The 17,956-nt window shown below is 39.8% G+C and overlaps 1 protein-coding gene across 1 annotated transcript in view; it reads left to right on the forward strand.

Annotated features, from left to right (window-relative positions):
• Positions 1-17,956, forward strand: part of Cntnap2 (contactin associated protein 2) — a 1,578,963-nt gene that overhangs the window by 1,256,298 nt on the left and 304,709 nt on the right. The window contains exon 12 of the mRNA XM_052721500.1: positions 8,106-8,225. Within this exon, the coding sequence (XP_052577460.1) occupies positions 8,106-8,225 (120 nt within the window). The remainder of the gene's footprint in view (positions 1-8,105; positions 8,226-17,956) is intronic.

Below are 17,956 nucleotides of genomic sequence, written 5' to 3' on the forward strand. Positions count from 1 at the left end.
AGATGGCTATAACTTCCAATGCCTTATAGACCTTGAACTTTGTTCATATATGTTTCTTTATTGTTCTTAATATTTGGAGGGGTTCTTTCACTGAAAACACGTTGGTTGCTTAGTAAAAGTTGCTCTTCAAATGTCTTCATTATATTATATTATATGGTTGTGTTAATTACTATTTTTTTCATTGCCGAGAGCAAACACCTTAAAAAAGAGATTTTGTAGAGTAGTGTTTATTGTGGCTGCAGGTTTGCAAAAGTGTCAGTCCCCCAGAGTGGAGATGAAAGAGAAATAGAAGCAGCACATGGCTATGGCAGGCACATGAAGTAGGAGAGATCTGGCTACTTAAAAGGCCAGAGTAAAAACCCTAAGACATCCCCTAAGAAAACCCGTTTCATCCAGTTCATCCTAAAAGTTCTATGACCTCCCCAAACAAGTCTATGAGCTGGTGATCAAGCACTGAAACACTTGAGCCTATGGTGGACACTTCGTGCTCAAAGCATAGCAAGTGTGGTTGAAAGAACAACGCCCCTCTACTACAAGATGACTGGTTTTGGTCTGTGGAACCAATGACTAAATCACCTCATATGTCCAAGAAGTTTCATGAGGGGCTCTCTCAAGCCCTCCCTTGGTTATTTGAGTAGGACTTAACATTATAACAGGGCTCCTGGAGAAAGAGGTAAGACAGCAAAAAAGAGACTTGGCATGAGGCAGCACGAGAACAGTTCCACCAGGAGACAATGGCTGAGAAGACGGGGAAAGGGACTATAGTAGTTACATGACCTATTGCTGTGACAAAACACTTGCCAGGAAGCAGATTGAAGGGAGAAAGTATTTAAAGTATTTGCTTTAGCTCCCAGTTGGAGATTACAGTCTATAATGGTAAGCAGAGCTTGAGGCAGCTGGTCACACTGTGTCTGCAGTCAGAAAATAGAGGGATGAATCCTGTGTGCAGCAACCCCTTCCTTTCTCCTCTTTCTACAGTCTAGGATTGTCCCCTATGGTATGGCGCCACCTGCAGTTGAAGTGGGTCTTCCCACTTTAATTAACTTCATCTAGACAGTGTTAAACATATGGGCCTATGGGGGACATACCTAGAGGCTAAAATAATCTACACAATTACTCACAGGTATGCCTGAAGCTGTCTCCAAGGTGATTCTGTATCTTGTTAAGATGACAATCAGTGTTAATCATCATAGAAATAATGTACCAAGGAGTGTTCCCAGCCTCTGGAAACTGAAAAAAAACAAGGATATAGATCCTCCCCTGGAGCATTCAAAAGAGTCCTGCCAGTATGCCAAATGTAGCCCAATGGATCCCATTGCAATCCTGTGACCAGGGACACATCATTATTATTAGCTGTACTATTATCTCTAGCACTGAAGATAATAAATTAGTTTAACATCAAGTCAGTAAGTGGCCATCTGTTATAGAAGCTATTGGAAACTAATGAGCAATCTCTTCATCATTGTCCACTATCTATATACAATATGATATTACAGCAAGCTTTCTGTAACATCCATTGTTCTATGAAAATGAATACGATCTTTAGGAATTGTCTCTCTCAGGTTTCCCCCATGCTATAAAATTCCATCTGATGTGCTTAATAGTCAGTTTTCTGAACAACTGAGATTTATTTATGAATATATAGAATAATATGAGACCTCTTATTTGGCACTTGGAGTTACAACAGAGAAAAATTACTTCCCCGATAGATCGATAGACTTGATGAGTCTATTTGTTTTGCCATCAGCCCCATTACCTTCCTGTTCCTCAGCAGTCTACTTGCAGCATCGATTATTGATGGTGCCTTGGCTGCTGCTTTTCTTGCAGTGGCTGCTTCCTTAGCCCCATGCTCTGTTGTCTCCTGCAGTTTGATCAGCAAAAATCACCCGATCCAGCTGGGACTGGACCTGGCACAGGGCTCACAGGCTGAGACTCGCCACCTAAATGTTCTCATTTGCTTATTCTTGGCATAATCTAACTCTGCACCATGCTTTTAAGTTTACAGAGGGTATGGTTTTCATTTCACCCCCACATTAAGGAGGTATTATTGTTTTTAGGTATCCTTGGGAAAAATTAAAGATTAAGGAGAGGTTCCAGGACAAAATGAAAGAAAGGTTTGAATGAAAATGTCTTAATTACTTATGGAGATTATGAAATTAATGAAAAGTTTACTACATCACAGCTGTTGGACATTTTATCTCAGTGTCATGAATCCAGATACACATTGTTAAAGTGTATTTTTAAATGAAAAAAAAAAAAAAAAACAGATGCATGGGGCCTAGGGAGACGGCTCAGCGGGTTGTATGCCTGTTGCACACCACGCGGGCTTGAGTTCAGATCCCAGAATCCATGTAAAAGACAAGATATAGTGGTTCCACATGCCTGGAATTCCAGGGCTGGGACTTGAAGACAGGAAGATCCCTGGAGGTTAGGGAAAGCTAGTCTAGCTGCACTGACAAATTCCAGTTTCAGTGAGAGATCCTGGCAAATAAATAGATAGATAAATAGATAGATAGATAGATGATAGATAGATAGATAGATAGATAGATAGATAGATAGATAGATAGATAGATAGGTAGATAGATAGATAGGTAGATAGGTAGATAGATAGATAGATAGATAGATAGATAGATAGATAGATAGATAGATAAATGAATGTAGAGAGTGATAGAAGAAGACGTTTGATGCTAATGTCTGACCTCCTAGCGCACATGTAAGTGCACACGTGCCCCACACACATGCACAGATAGGTCTATGCCACAACTACATCTCCAAAAACTTACAGATACATATTACAAAATAATTTGGGAAATGCAGAAAAGTTATAAAATCTCCTTTAATCTCATTGCTCAAAAACAGCCACAATATTTCCTTCCTTTTTTTCTTTTCCAGGGCAGTCATACAAGTATATATTTGTCATGATATATTTTATTTATATCTTTGTGTTCCATGTCTCTTCATTATCTGGAGGAGTATAAGGTGCCCCCCTCAACCTCACTGTATTTAAATTGTATTATATTGCCTGCCAATGAACTACATTTGCCTTATTCAAGTACAAATAAAAAGTTCTGATTGTCTCAAGATTAGACCCGTGATCTCAGGATGCAGTCCGAAGACCTGCAGTGCCAGCTCACTTTGGAGCCTCTTACAGCTGCAAATTCTCTGCCCAGATAGGCTCCTTGCAGTGAGGTCAGAGCCTCCCCATGGCAATCAGCTCTCTGTGATTTTTCACACATGCAAGTTTGCAAAGGACTTGGCTTCTGTGTGTGTTGATGAGTCAACAGCAGACTGTTGTAGGCTAAAGTCAAACAGAATAATTATTAGAGTTGAAAAACAAAACAAAACATAAAACCAAAAAAAAAAAAAAAACCCAGAAGGGCTTCTTGATTACCAGAATTTCCCACTTCCAAAGGCTTCAACATTTACTTCTAGTATATTGAATGGGCAAAGTTCTAAACCCATGGTTCAAATGCCTATCTATATACTTAGCTAGAAATAGGATAAGCAGTTTTTCATATTTATTATCATGTACTGATGTTTTAATAGCCATGTACTTCTTATAAGCCACCTAACACTCCCTTATCAAAATAAAATGAGAGCAAGGAATAAGTAAATTTTAAGTTCAGGGTTTTTTTTTTTTTGTATTTTAGGATGTTATAGATATGGAATAGAGGAAACAACATTTTCCAATCACACCCCTTTAGGAAAGGCATTTACATAAAAATGCATTTTAGAGGAAGAAGCTGATCAATTTCTGAGTCAACTGCATGCAGGTATTAGTGTTCTGGGTTATTACAAAAATACACATGTTCACTAGGGATACTCTCCTTAAGAATGAAGAATTTGAGTGGCAGGAAACAATCCATAGGTTAATAATATAAATGGTGCTTGTAGTGCTACCCATTAAAACCTTGCCGTTCATCAGACAATATGCTTAATGGTGGATGGGATTTTTATTCCAGTCCTTATGAGACCACTATAACATATCTAGTAATCTCTTTGCAGACATGGCTAAATGGGGCTAGATAATTCTCTCTCTCTCTCTCTCTCTCTCTCTCTCTCTCTCTCTCTCTCTCTGTGTGTGTTTATCTAAGTCTGTTTGACTTCAGATCCATATTCCTTACTATTTCTTCCCAAGCTGAGAATTCAACTTGAGACATTATGTAACTTGAGAAGTAGGCTTGAGGATATTGAATATAAAGTCAACCCCAGAACAGCTCTGCACGAGCCATGGAAGTTGTATAACAAGTCTGCTGGATCAGAGTTCAGGGTTGATGGCGAATTGCTAAAGCCAAGGAAGACCTATTGCAATTATAACAATCTCTATATCATAAAGATGGTCTGTGATACAATATGATGTAAATTGATGAAACACATCATATACTGTTTAAAATTTAATTTACTCTTTGCTGATTTCATATATGTATATGAGTCATTCTGGTCACACTCACACTTCCACCTTCAATTATCTTCTTCCCACTGCCATGGAGACCTCCCCATCCCACCTAGTCCCCATCATACTTTGTGTGTGTGTGTGTGTGTGTGTGTGTGTGTGTGTGTGTGTGTGTGTGTGTGTGTGTGTGTGTGTGTGTGTGTGTGTGTGTTGTGTTTGCTCTGTGATCCACCATGTTTAACTAAGGCTGTCTACTTAGGCATGGGCGTGGAGCTCTCCACAGGAGAGTGATTAACTCACCAGTGACATCACTGAAGACAAGGGTTTCATTTCTCCCTGAAACCTTTAACTGATATGAGCCCCTCCCCTGTCTGTGACTGGATGTTGATGGGCTCTATCTGTGAAGCCTCCATGAAAGCAGCTGCAACTACTGTGAGCTCATTAGTGCCAAGGTCATGCCATGCTCATAAAGACAGTGTTTTACTGCCTCTATTCCCTATTTTCTTACATTCTTACATTGGCTCATCTGTTCTTTCTGTTGTTTTTACTGCAGTATTCCCTGAGCCTTGAGGAGGAGGGGCTGATGCAGGTGTCCTATTTAAACCTGAACACTGTTTAAGGAACGCTGTTTAAGTTACTTTTTCCCAGCATCACAACCAGCCATGGTTTCTCCATTAATGACAATTCATTGTAAAAAGAAAGTTCTTTGATAAAGGCTGAGGCAGGACTAGTCTATGGGTACAAATAAACTTGTTAGCCAGATTGACAGTGTGCCCATTTAGCAAAACAAAACTAGTAGATTCACTCCTAAGGCACATTGCCTACCTAGACATTGCCTTTGACTGGCCTATAATACTTTAGTGTCTTTCACAAAAGACCTCAGATCTAATCAGAAAAAAAGTTGTTCATCCCCACAACACTTGTACCACTACTGCCTCAGTGGGCACATCCGTTTGGAAAGTTGGTATTACAGTATGCAAGGTCCAAAGTCAGGAAGGACCACAGCTAGCTTCCAGCCAACTGCCTGTAAAAATGCCCATACTATGAAAGCTAGACAGTATGGAAGAAGCTTCCAGGTTAGCTCCAGCCTAACTCCTCTGTGTTATTGAACCAAGGAAAGCACAGTACATGTTTTCGTTCCTTAAAAAATTGCATGCACATATACAGCGCTATCTCAGTCATATCCATGACCACTCCCTACCTCCAGCTGAGTCAGCCCAGCCTGCATTAGTCACTTCTTATTGCTGTGATAAAATACCATGACCCAAAGAATTTATGTGTGGTTCTAGAGGGCTCTATGTTCATAATAATGGAGAAGACATGGTGACAGGGAAAGGAAGCTGAGAGGTCACGTTTCAACTATAAACAGGAAGCAGAGTGAGCAAGCAGGAAGCACAGTCACAATTATACAGCAGCCATGGTTCCCCGGCATAATACCTTCGCAAGATCAAGCCAGAAAATATCCCACGTAGATGAGGTAGAAGATTTCCAGGTCCCACCCCCTCCTGGGAACCTATTAGTGTGGGTCATTTCTGGGGCAGAATCATTTATTTTGTTTTCCTTATTAAGAAATTTTGTATTTATTTTACATACCAACCACAGATCCCCCTCTCATTCCTCCTCCACTCCCCCCAAAACCCACCTCCCACCCCCTCCTCCTAAAAGGTAAGGTCTCCCATGGGGTGTCAGCTAAGCCTGGTACATTCAGTTGAGGCAGATCCAAACCTCTCCCCTCACATCAAGGCTGTGTAAGGTGTCCCACCATAGAATAATTTCTTATTGGGGACATGGCCACTGGAAGGTTTTCCATACTCCAGTGAGAGTTCCAACACCCATGCATATTTGGAAAATTCTAACTGGATTTAATGGGTTACAAAAAAAGAATACATGAAGTTGGGAAAAGGGTATTGGGTGAAAACATGGAGGGAGTTAGTTGGAATAAATGGAGCATAGATATGATAATCCATTGTATACATATGTGAAATTTTCAGAACTAAGGGTTTTTAAAATTTTAACCTGGGGAGATGCTGTTATCAGTAACACACCTAGTTTGTTTTCAGAGATTGTGATTTCAGATCACCCTTCAGTGGCAGCTATTCCCACTCACTTCTATTCAAATGGCCTCCATGTCATCTTGACCTTAGAACTGTTACACTCAGTCCTGCCAACTCTATCATTGGCCACATTCCTTTAGTTCAGCTACCAGTCATCTTTCAACCAGCCAAAAGCAGCAACAGACTGATAGTCCCCTACAATCTACCATTTACTGCATGGAGTTTTCATTTTGAAGCCTACATCTAATTATAGAATCTTCCTACTGAACATTTAAAAAACATTTTTCCTAGCCTTTTATTACAGCATTTTACTTAGCATGGCATCTACAATTAGAGAAAACATGTAGTTTATTGTGTAGACACTTAAGAGATTGAGAGTGGACCTATTAATGGTTACCCTGGGGCAAAGATTAATGGGTTCTGCTTACTTTTCTAGCCACATCCTCTTCCAATAGCATGTGAAGCATGAGCAATACCCACATAATCAACAAACAAATCCTGATCCAAAGGTCTTGAGTCTGGGTTGTGTCCAGCTAGATTTGCATAGACAGGTGTACAGTGTGACACAGGGCAGAGGCTCTTTGCCTTCATTCTTTGCAGAAGGAATGGAGGGAAGAAGGGACAAGTCAATTAAAGAATTATAGAAGCATTTGACTGAGTGTGGTGACACTGGTACAACAAAAGATAGCTGGACATCTCTCATCCGTGGGTAGAGGTGCCACGGGCAGCTGAAGAGGGGCAGAAAAACTTGGTAGAGGATGAAAGATTCAGATTCCCTATTTCCTAATTTAACACACAGCAAATCCTAGGATCACTGTGCAGGAGCACTTTGTAAAGTCTGTCCGGGTGATGTGCCGGGTAAACAAATCTTCACCAAGAATGTCTCCTTGTCCTGTTCCGAGATGATTCACAGTCCACGTGAATGTCAGTTTGAAGCTGCTGGAGGAAATAAACTTTACTTAATAGCTTTTTTGAGAGTCACACAACCAAGGAGATATGTAAATGCCCATTTTGTACTTCTGAAAACAAGTGCAGCCTCTTCAAGAAGAAGAAAATATGTCACAGACGTGGAAAGTAAAAGGCAAACAATGGAAAAGAACCTATAATTTAATTATGCAAATACAAGCTTTTTACACAATCTAGATTTGATGTAATTAAAGCACCTGTAACAAACTTAATCAGGAAAGAAGCTTTCCTTTTGCCCAAGGCACAAGATTATAAATCACATGTGATTTATAGGAAATTTACATTAGTGATACAAAAATTGAGAGAGAAATCTCCTTTATCTTAGTTGATGGTTCAATTATTCACAATCTTTCAAAATAAAATACCTTATAGTAAGAAGATGATGGCTACAAATGACTGTGAATTAAAGGGTCATGAGCTCCAATAAAAGCATATATTACGTGTGTTTTTATTAATTTACTAATGAGGTCTATCTTTTTTGCCAACTATAAAGTCATATAAGTTGCTTTTGAGGTTAGAAATGCTGCTAGAGAAAAAGCTGTTAGGAATTGAAGTTCAGAGAGAAGGAATGTTCATTCTGAAAAGAAGAACTGCTCCATACAGCAGCTCGCCAGCACTGGGTGTGTGACTGGGGCTTTGAGCTGGGGAGATATTTGTTTTGTGCTATGCTCATGTGGGATATTTCATTCCAGCCATCTACGAGCCCTCCTGCGAAGCATATAAACACCTCGGCCAGACCTCAAATTACTACTGGATAGATCCTGACGGCAGTGGACCTCTGGGGCCTCTGAAGGTTTATTGCAACATGACAGGTAACTGTGTCCCGTTTACGTTTCATGAAGATGGCTTTTCTGTATGTGGAGAATAATAGTTCCCTGAACGGTTTGTTGCTCTGGTGCTGGATTCTCATCACACCTTCTAAGAAGTTAAATCTTATTGGGCCTGTTAGCCAAAACATATGCTGTGAAAACTCTGACACAGTAATTTCTTAAGTTTGTCTGTGGAAACTAGAGACAGGGCTCAGCAGTTAAGAGCACTTGCTGCTCTTACAGAGGACCTGGGTTCAGTTCCCAGCACCTACATGACAGTTTACAACTGTCTCTACTTCTAGTTCCAGGGGATGCCTATTCTAACCTCCATAGGTAGCAGGCACACATATTGTGTATATACACGTACATGTAGGCAAACGCTCACATACATGAAATAAAAATAAATAAATATTTTTTTAAAATATCTTTGAGTTAAACAATGGATACTTAATATGTTAAGGAAAAAAGTTATAGTAGGCAGTAATCCAATATCATTTGTGTGTATATGCCTGCAATAAATGAAACAGTTTTATAATTTTCCTGTATCACCAAAAATTTAAAATTTAACAATTTTACAAAGTATCCAGTCTATGCAGTTTAGCTACTGCTTTGGATACTGACACACTGTAAACTGAAGTTGTATACTAATGGAATTGTATATGAATAAAGGTTGGAAATAAAGCTGCTGGGAGGGCAGCTTAACACAATTAATGGGTTCAACCACTTGGTTCATTTCAATATATCTAGCTGAGTATTTGAATAGGCTAATGGGTAGTGGGATATTTCACAGATTTCTTTTGTTGAAAATATTTGAAATTGTCTTGATCATTTCAATTTCATATAACAAAGAGAATTAATAAGGTAGAAAATAAGTATAAAGTTGAGGGAATACAGTTAGAGAGGAAGGGAGGAAGAAAAAGACACACACATACACACACACACACACACACACACACACACACACACACTCACGTACATAAAAAAATATTTTAAGGAAAAATCAAGAAAGTAAAATCTCAAAGTTTAAGTTCACAGAAAGAAGTGGCATGTGAAGTCACCTAACTTAGTGTCCTAGGCTGAGTGAATGTATCACTGCCCAGTCTCCCTGGCTTATATTTGGGGAAGGCTTACCAGCCACTGCTGACCTTCCTCTGTTCTCCATAAAAGGGTATCCTTTGTGTACTCAGATCCCTCTCTGGCAATTGCAAAGATTACACAGAGCTTTCATGAAATTTGTTTAGGAAGAGATTCTGATTTTTCTTCAATTCCATATTAAATTTCAGGCCAGTGAAATGAGATTGTAGACTTTTGCAAACTCCCAAAGTGGGGCATATGATGCACAACTCTCTAATATGGGAGAGAAAATTCTAACAGATATTGGCAGCATATTATACTCCAAAAATCCAGAAAGGTCTCTGAGCCATTCACCATTGCTGGCTCCAAGAGATGACCAGCACTTAATGTGAACTCCTGAGACTTAGGATTCTGAAGGACAATGGCAATATAATGCCCTACACTGTGGTATGTTTATGGCTACATGTGATGGCTCTAACATCGTGTTAGATACCATCAGTTCTTTATGACAATAACTGGGTTTTATGTTCTGGCTCCATTAGTCACCAGCTGTATAATCATAGGCACCTTAACTAACACTGCTTTTATATTCACTAAGCTTTTATATTCTTATCTATCAAGTGGACTACTTGGTAGTGATACTACTGCCTGCAACCATCATTATTGTACAAATAAAGTAATAGAATCCCCAGATAATTTTCTGCATACTGGGTCAATGAGAAACCAATTACAAAAGATATTCTTATTTCTTGAAATCCCAATAATTAAGTATGTTCTCATCCCCCATCCCCTACCCTTCATTGCCCACCCCTCATCCCCAGTTTACTCATAGAGATCTCATCTATTTCCCCTTCTCAGGGCGATCTGTGCATCCCTCTTTTTGTCCTCCTTGTTAACTAGCTTCTCTGGAGCTGTGAGTTGTAGTCTGGTTATCCTTTGCTTTACATCTAGTATCCACTTATGAGTGAGTACATACCATGTTTGGTTTTTTGGAGTCTGGGGTATCTCACTCAGAATAGTATTTTCTAGTTCTATTCATTTGCCTGCAAATTTCATGATATCATTGTTTTTTACTGCTGAGTAGTACTCCATTGTGTATATGCACCACATTTTCTTTATCCATTCTTCAATTGTGGGGCATCTAGGTTGTTTCCAGGTTCTGTCTATTATGAATACTGCTGCTATGAACATAGTTGAGCAAGTGTCCTTGTGGTATGATTGAGCATTCCTTGGGTATATGCCCAAGAGTGATATAGCTGGGTCTTGAAGAAGATTGCTTCCCAATTTTCTGAGAAAGCGCCACACTGATTTCCAAAGTGGCTGTACAAGTTTGCACTCCCACCAATAGTGGAGGAGTGTTCCCCTTGCTCCATATCCTCTCCAACATAAGCTGTCTTCAGTGTTTTTGATCTTAGCCATTCTGACAGATGTAAGATGGTATCTCAGAGTCATTTTGATTTGCATTTCCTTGATGACTAAGGATGTTGAGGAATTCCTTAAATGTCTTTTGGTCATTTGAGATTCTTCTGGTGAGAATTCTCTATTTAGCTTTTTAGCCCATTTGGACTAGGCCCTCTGCATAAGCAAGACAGTTGTGTAGCTTGGTCTGCTTATGGGGCCCCTGGCAGTAGGATCAGGATCCATCCTTGGTGCATGAGCTAGCTTTTTAGAGCCCACTACGTATGGTGGGACACATTTCACAGTCTTGAGGCAGGGGGAGGGACTTGTACTTGCCTCTACTGAATGCACCAGGCTCTGCTGACTCCCCATGGGAGGCCTTACCTTCTTGTAGGAGGGGATGGGGGGGGGGGGGTTGGTGAGAGGAAGGCTGGAGGGGTGAGAGGAGAGAAGAGGGGAAGAATCTGTGATTGCTTTCTAAAATGAATAAAAAATGTCTTAATAATAAAAAAGAATTAAGTAATTTGTTCATATTGTTCTAAAGATTCTAATTGAAATCTATTTGAAGCCAGTGATTCTTTGATCTATGTTTCAAAATCATTTATGGAGTTCTGTCTTTTATTTCCAAACAAGTGTTGTGTCTCTACCTCTAAATATTTCATTAGGTCTCAAGTGGAAATAGGAGTTTACCACTAAAACTCAAAACTTTAAACAGCACCGTGGGCAGGGAGAACTTTTTAAAATACCATGAAGCAAGGCATGATGCAAAATGGAAGGGAGAACGGCAAGGGCTGGACATGACCTCAGTGTGGAAACTGTAGAGAAGACCATAAAAGAGAATTAGTGTCCCCTAAATTCCCTCCTACACCAAGAATTCTGGTGTGCCCCAGAGATGATCAGCTTACAGAAAGTTTTAGATAATTGTTTAGATGGCTGATTTGCCAATGCCCTCTAATCTTTTCTTGTTGAACTTCATTTTAATCTTACTAGAACATGAGCGCAGCTTGTGAGAACTTAATGTATCTTGATCCTGATTTCTCCTGACAAGTTTATGGCACAATGAAGTTGCCTGAGATTTCACTTCTGTTGGTTTCCATCTGCATTTAGGAAGAAAAACAGCAAAACAAAAGCATCATGATTACAACCCCCTACACAAAGTGAAGGACTGCTTTAATTGGGGAAAGATGCTTTGTTGGGCATTAAAGCATGATGTGCTCTAGAACTACAAACTCCACCTTGCCCATATCTTCCTGATAGAGAACCATAAGGATGAAACCCAAGGATCATGGTAGTCTGAGCAGTAAGAACATTACAACTTTTTGCACTTGGTAGTTATGAATATTGGTGTGTCCAAGAACGCTTGTAGAATCTTGGCTTACAGGTTTTTTCAGCATGCTGAATGACTCTTAAAAGGTCATTTAGCTCTTTTTTACTCATCAACCATTCTGGAAGTACCATGTTCTATATGGTATTTTGATGGGATTGCCATCACCAAACATCATACCATGAAGGTTTCCTTGTGCTGTTCAGTATCAAGGAAATGTTGTAAAGACAAGGTAGGGATGGCAGGCAGAGATAGCCTATAAAGTCTAGATATATCACTTCATGTCTTGAGAAATTGTTTCTGCTACACAAACCTTAAGAAATAAAAGGAAGATAAGGTACTAAAAAGGTGAGGAAAGAAAAGAGCTCTACAAATCAATGTCCCACAGCATGAAAGGGCTTCATTACAAAGAACTAAACTCCTAGTGGGTTAGTAAGCTTGAGAGAAGAGCTAAGAGGCAAAGGACAGGAGGGGTCACAGCAGATAAACAGGCAGGATTATATGTCATATATGACTGTTCATGTGTGCCCACATCTAACAGTATTTGGTGGGACAAGTGGGATGTCCCTGTGCAGACTGAAATGGTCAAGATTCTAGAGAAAGATTTAATTATGGAGGACTTCAGAGTAATTTTGAATCACTGTAAAGTACACCCTGGATATCGTGCTATAACAGAAGTGTGCCAAATAATAGCTGCTAGGGCTCTGGAAGTATGGCATATCTGGAAGGAATGGGTGATCTATAGATGCTGCAAGATGTGGAAGAAGCCATCAATTGTGCTACATTCCTTAGAAGTTAGAGAGGGTCCTTAAGTGCTGTGGAGCTGACATGAAGGAGTGATGTTTTCAATAAATCCCTTCTAAAAGAACTCATCAGTCTATTTTTCTTGGGGTTTTATCCTCTAATCAATGTTGTATATCAGCCTCTTTGAGAGAGGGTCTCTTTGCCATTGCATTAACCAGGCTGCCTGGCCTACAAGCATCTAGAGAAATACACTGGGCTTACAGGTGATTGTGCTGTTGGATTTGACTTTTAATGGATTCTAGGGATCTGAACACAGGTTGTCAGGTTTGCACAAGCTTTTTCCTCACTGAATCATCTACTCAGCCACCATACTAAACATTTTTTTTTTTTTATTTGAGTTAGAAGCATCTGTGCTCTGGTGCACGAGGTTTAAAGTCCAAACAGAAAACACCTCTTGCATTCTTCATGCCAATGGCTTTGTACTTTTATCAAAAAGCCATTAAGCTTGTTTACATAATTTGTGCTGTATAAAGCCCTGGGATTTAGCTGATCAAATTCTATTACGGTCTGTAATGGTAAAAGCTGCTCATGTCTTTTTAATCTAATATTTATAGAGAGCTCCTTGCTCAAGTCCCTATACACTGGCACTGGGAATACTACTTCCTTTGCTTTATTGTTCTTCTCACATATTTCCATGGTGCAGTGTGGGCAGGAGCTGAAGAGTCACTGGAGTGACAGTTGTGAGTGCTAGTGACAACTGCCGTGAACCTGTGCATGCCGCCTCACCTCAAACCCCTGGCCTTTCCTCTTTCCTGCGGGGCTCATCTTCTTAGCAGCATACAGGAACACCAACTCACCATGACTATTCCCTGTGATTGTCTGGCACATGTGAGCTAGCTATACTGCGCACATTCTGAGGAAACTAGAGAGCCAGGAGTCCACTAGCCTCTGATCTCCTGTGAGGTTTAGAATTTTTGAGGAAGTTCTTTCAAGTTTCTGGAGACTTGATTCTTTATGATTTTAAGGCCCATGAGCCTGTTTTCCTCGTGGTCCTTGGTCATGGATTGCTCTGAGTCCAGCAGGAACTCTGATGTGCAAACCCTCCACTAGCACATACCTGGTTGGGCTTAGATAAGACAGTTATTCACTTGAGTCACTCTGGCAGATGATTTTATCTGCAAAGTCTTCACCTGGTCTATGTCTAGTGACGAGTCCTTGCAGTGTATTGTGTCATATTTGGAGTCTCCACTCACCTTAGAAAAGAGGACAACCTACAGGGCACATCCACCTGTGTACAGTGGTGTGGCAGTACTCCCTGAGGCCTCCGAACTCTGACTACCTATATGCCTCTGTATATTGTTCCTAATTCTAGAACATACGTTTGTTCCTGTGTGTGTCATACACTGCTGTATTAAGTTTATAAAGTACTGTGTTTCATTAATAGCTTTGTGGTTTTGTAATCTTAACATATTCCTCAATAAAAGAAAGTTTGATTATATATAAAATAAAGACTAAAATTAACAGTTGCAAAGAAAAACAAGTGAAATACTGGGAAACATATAAAAAGAATTTTTATATTTTATGCTTATAGATAGATAATTGAAAGAAAGAAAGAAAGAGAGAGAGGGAAAGGAAGGAAGGAAGGAAGATAGATATTAAGGACAAATGAAATGTTAGAACATAATACATAAGGCTTTTAATAACTCATAAGACTACAAGGTAGCCAAAATTACAATTATTTTCTTGTTTTTATAATTAAAGCTCAGAAAAGTTAAGTCCTAGGTAATGTACATTGTCAGCTATGGGGTCTGACAGTTTATTCAGGCTATTATGCTTAGAAATAGTCTGTAGTTAATGTATGTGTGAATGTGTCTATGTATGTGTAGGAATGTATGCATGTATGTATGTGTATGAGTGTTTTTTGTGTGTGTATGTTGTGCATGAGTGTGCCTATGTGTGTGAGTGTGTGTATGTATGTATGTGTACAAGTGTGCAAGCTCATATGTATATATAAACAACAGTATTCACTTGGAATCTGTTCTACAATCTGGAACGTGTTTTCTGAAATGAGCAGTTCTTATTAGCATCTCTTCATCATCATCATCAAAGCTTCCTAACTCATTATCTATGGCTTGGACAATATGTTGACTATAAACTATTTACTTCTTAATTGTCCCACTAATGCCTTGGGGTTTTTAATCAGAGAACACATTTAAATGAAATCAGCACAGGAACAATGAAGCAACCATTACAGGTTTTAATTCATAATTAATCTAGAAGTATTTTCCCATGTGTAATTTTCTGAGGGCATTCTAGTATACCTCAGATATTCCTTGCCTTCGAGTGTGCTTTCTATATCTAGGGCAGGCCACCATTGCATTTCCCTTGACCATGTCTGTGTTTATTCATTGAAGGATCTCTTGTTAATTGTTTCTTAAGATGTTAGTCCAGTTTTGAGGATAATTTAAACTTGATCCCTAATACTTGGTTGATTTTGCAGTGAGTCATCTTAGCCTGGATTGGACACTACCTTGTTTGAGAATGTAACAGGATGAAATAGAGTTGCTTTGCTATCATCTATATTTAATATGACAGTAGCCCTTTCCCTTTCCTTGGTGCAAAGGAAGCAGCTAGAAATGAGGACACAAAGTTCCCTTCTGTGTGAGGGGGCTTGTTAGCACTGCAAGTGGGGACTTCATGGGCTCTTAATCCCTCCATGTTCCCGTAAGTCAGTTTTTTCCCTATTCCTATCCCCACACACACGTGTGTGTGTGTGTGTGTGTGTGTGTGTGTGTGTGTGTGTGTGTGTGTGTGTGTGTGTGTCCTGCATACAAACCCCACACACTGACTTCCATTTTATCCTCCCCCGCACCACTCTCTTCTATTTTTTCAAAGGCACTTTCTTTCCTTTTCTGTCTTCTAACCTAGTTTACCTCCTCTCTAGTTAACCTATGTGTAGACTCACTCTGCTCTGTCTTCCCTCAGCCACATCCTCTTTGTCGACCTCTCACGAGCTGTCTTTGTTATAAACCTTTGTAATCATTCAGCAACTCCTGCCTCTCACGTTCAGCTACTTCAGTTCCTCACAATCAGTATAAATCTTTGAATTCAATTCTGTTCATACAGCTTCAATTGAAAATCTGGGAAGCAACTCACTGATCAAACACAGCCGGGGAAGGACTCTTCTCTGACTGATTGCCACTCTCACCACACACTTTCCTTCGGATTCTCACTTACTCTATACATGGCTTCTACCTGCCAGGCTTTCTTTGAAATCTTGTCTTCAGTGTGTGTCAGTCATGGTGATAGGTTAGTACTACAGAAGTTCTCGAACGGTTTTCAAACTTGAAGTCAAGAAAGGGAAAGGAAAACTATAAAATGGACTGTGAGACCCACACCACAGGCCAAATCATGTATAAGCAAGGCCAGACAGCTTTGGACTCTGTGGGAACCTCCAAAATGGAACCCAGATGGAAACTAAACTGTACTGGAATATTTCCACACAACATGCCCACCCAATATTTTAAATGTTTACCTTTTGTGAAGTTTCTTCATTCAAAACCTGAGGACAGCCTCCCAAGGTGTACAGCCAGAGGTGACTGTTTCTTTTCCTCTGATGTTTGGAGCCTTAATCTCTTGTTCAGTCCACAGTAATCAAGTATTTGATGGGGTGAATTAAATGGAAACAAAATGACCCTGGGAAGTACAATTAGGGCCCTGCTCATTCTTTTGTTATCCTAAAAGTCCAAACTTTTTAGGAGTAAGGTCATATTTTTAAACCAGACATTTTTTTTTCCTCCCAGCTAAACAGCAATGGTGACTAGGGTTCTTTTCTCCTAGGTTCAGGGTCTTTCAGTTTTACAGGTTACCTTTAGTTCTTTCTGAGTTAAGAGAGTTTCATAGCAGATGACCCTGGAAAGTTTTTGGAGAGAAACTTAATATAGAAACTGATATCTCCTCTGAATTTGTATCTAATTCTGCAATCAGAAAATTTAAATAATGTACACAGGACTAAATGGGCCTAGAAGGTGACTATTTCAAGTCATAGAACAAATATAAACTAGAAACTCTAAAAATTGCCATATGAGCATTTGCTGTTTATTTATCTTAGCAATGATCAAAAAGGAAACTTTAGAAAAGATGTCCCAGAGGACAAAGTTGTAGAAATAATATTTGTTATATTTGTGTACACACAAGTTAGGAAAAGCTCTCTTCACATAATTATTAATTTCACATCCTACCTCGAACAACCAAAACCAGTATTAAAATGTGAGATTAGTCATGTCTGCTTATCACAGATAAGAAAAATCTAAAAACTACCCATTCTTGAGGGAGCTGGTCCTGCCACTTGTGGGCATGGTGTGGGGGTCCTGGAGAGCTTGCCCTGCCCCTTGCCACTACTCGGCTACAAGCCTCTCCACAGTTGATGGTTTCTGGCTAGGGTGCAGGACGAGAAAGACTCACCTTCCCTTGGGGAGCTGGCCATTAGGAGTTTGACTATGCCCCAGAAAGTATATGACCAATACAAAATGGACTTCTTTTTTTGTTGGGGGTGGTGGAGGTCACTGGGGATGGGGACAGACATGGGAAGACTGGGAGGTGAGCACAACCAGGGTGCATGATATGAGATTCTCATATAATCAATTAAAAAAAAATCTATCCTAGCTGGGCAGTGGTAGTGCATGCCTTTAATGCCAGTGCTCAGGAGGCAGAGCCGGGTGGATCTCTGTGAGTTCAAGGCTAGCCTAGTCTACAGAGCGAGATCCAGGACAGGCACCAAAACTACATGGAGAAACCCTGTCTCAAAAAACAAAAACAATGAACAATAAACAAAAACAACAACAAACAAACAAAATAATTATCATAAAAACCTACCTTATTTTGTCTTCTCTGCTCACTCTGCTTCCAAACTTGCTTCCTGTTGCCCTTGGCTTCATAGCTAAGACAGCATGGTTTTAAAGGTGAAGTGGCTCCTCTAGGAGGTAGGTTAGGACATTTTCAAGGCACAGCAAATATAGAATGACACCATGTTCTGTTCTCAGATTTCCATACTAAATGTCATGGTGGGTGTCTACAGGCATTTCACCTTGTTCCAAGCCAAACTGACTATTCTCTCTACCTGACACAGGCCACCGACATGAAATTTTCATGCATATGTTCATGTTTCTTCATTAGGGAATTCCTTCCTCTTCCT

The sequence above is a fragment of the Peromyscus californicus genome, unplaced genomic scaffold (assembly GCF_007827085.1).
Source record: "Peromyscus californicus insignis strain IS unplaced genomic scaffold, ASM782708v3 Scaffold_6__1_contigs__length_162567912, whole genome shotgun sequence".
NCBI classification, from domain to species: Eukaryota; Metazoa; Chordata; class Mammalia; order Rodentia; family Cricetidae; genus Peromyscus; species Peromyscus californicus.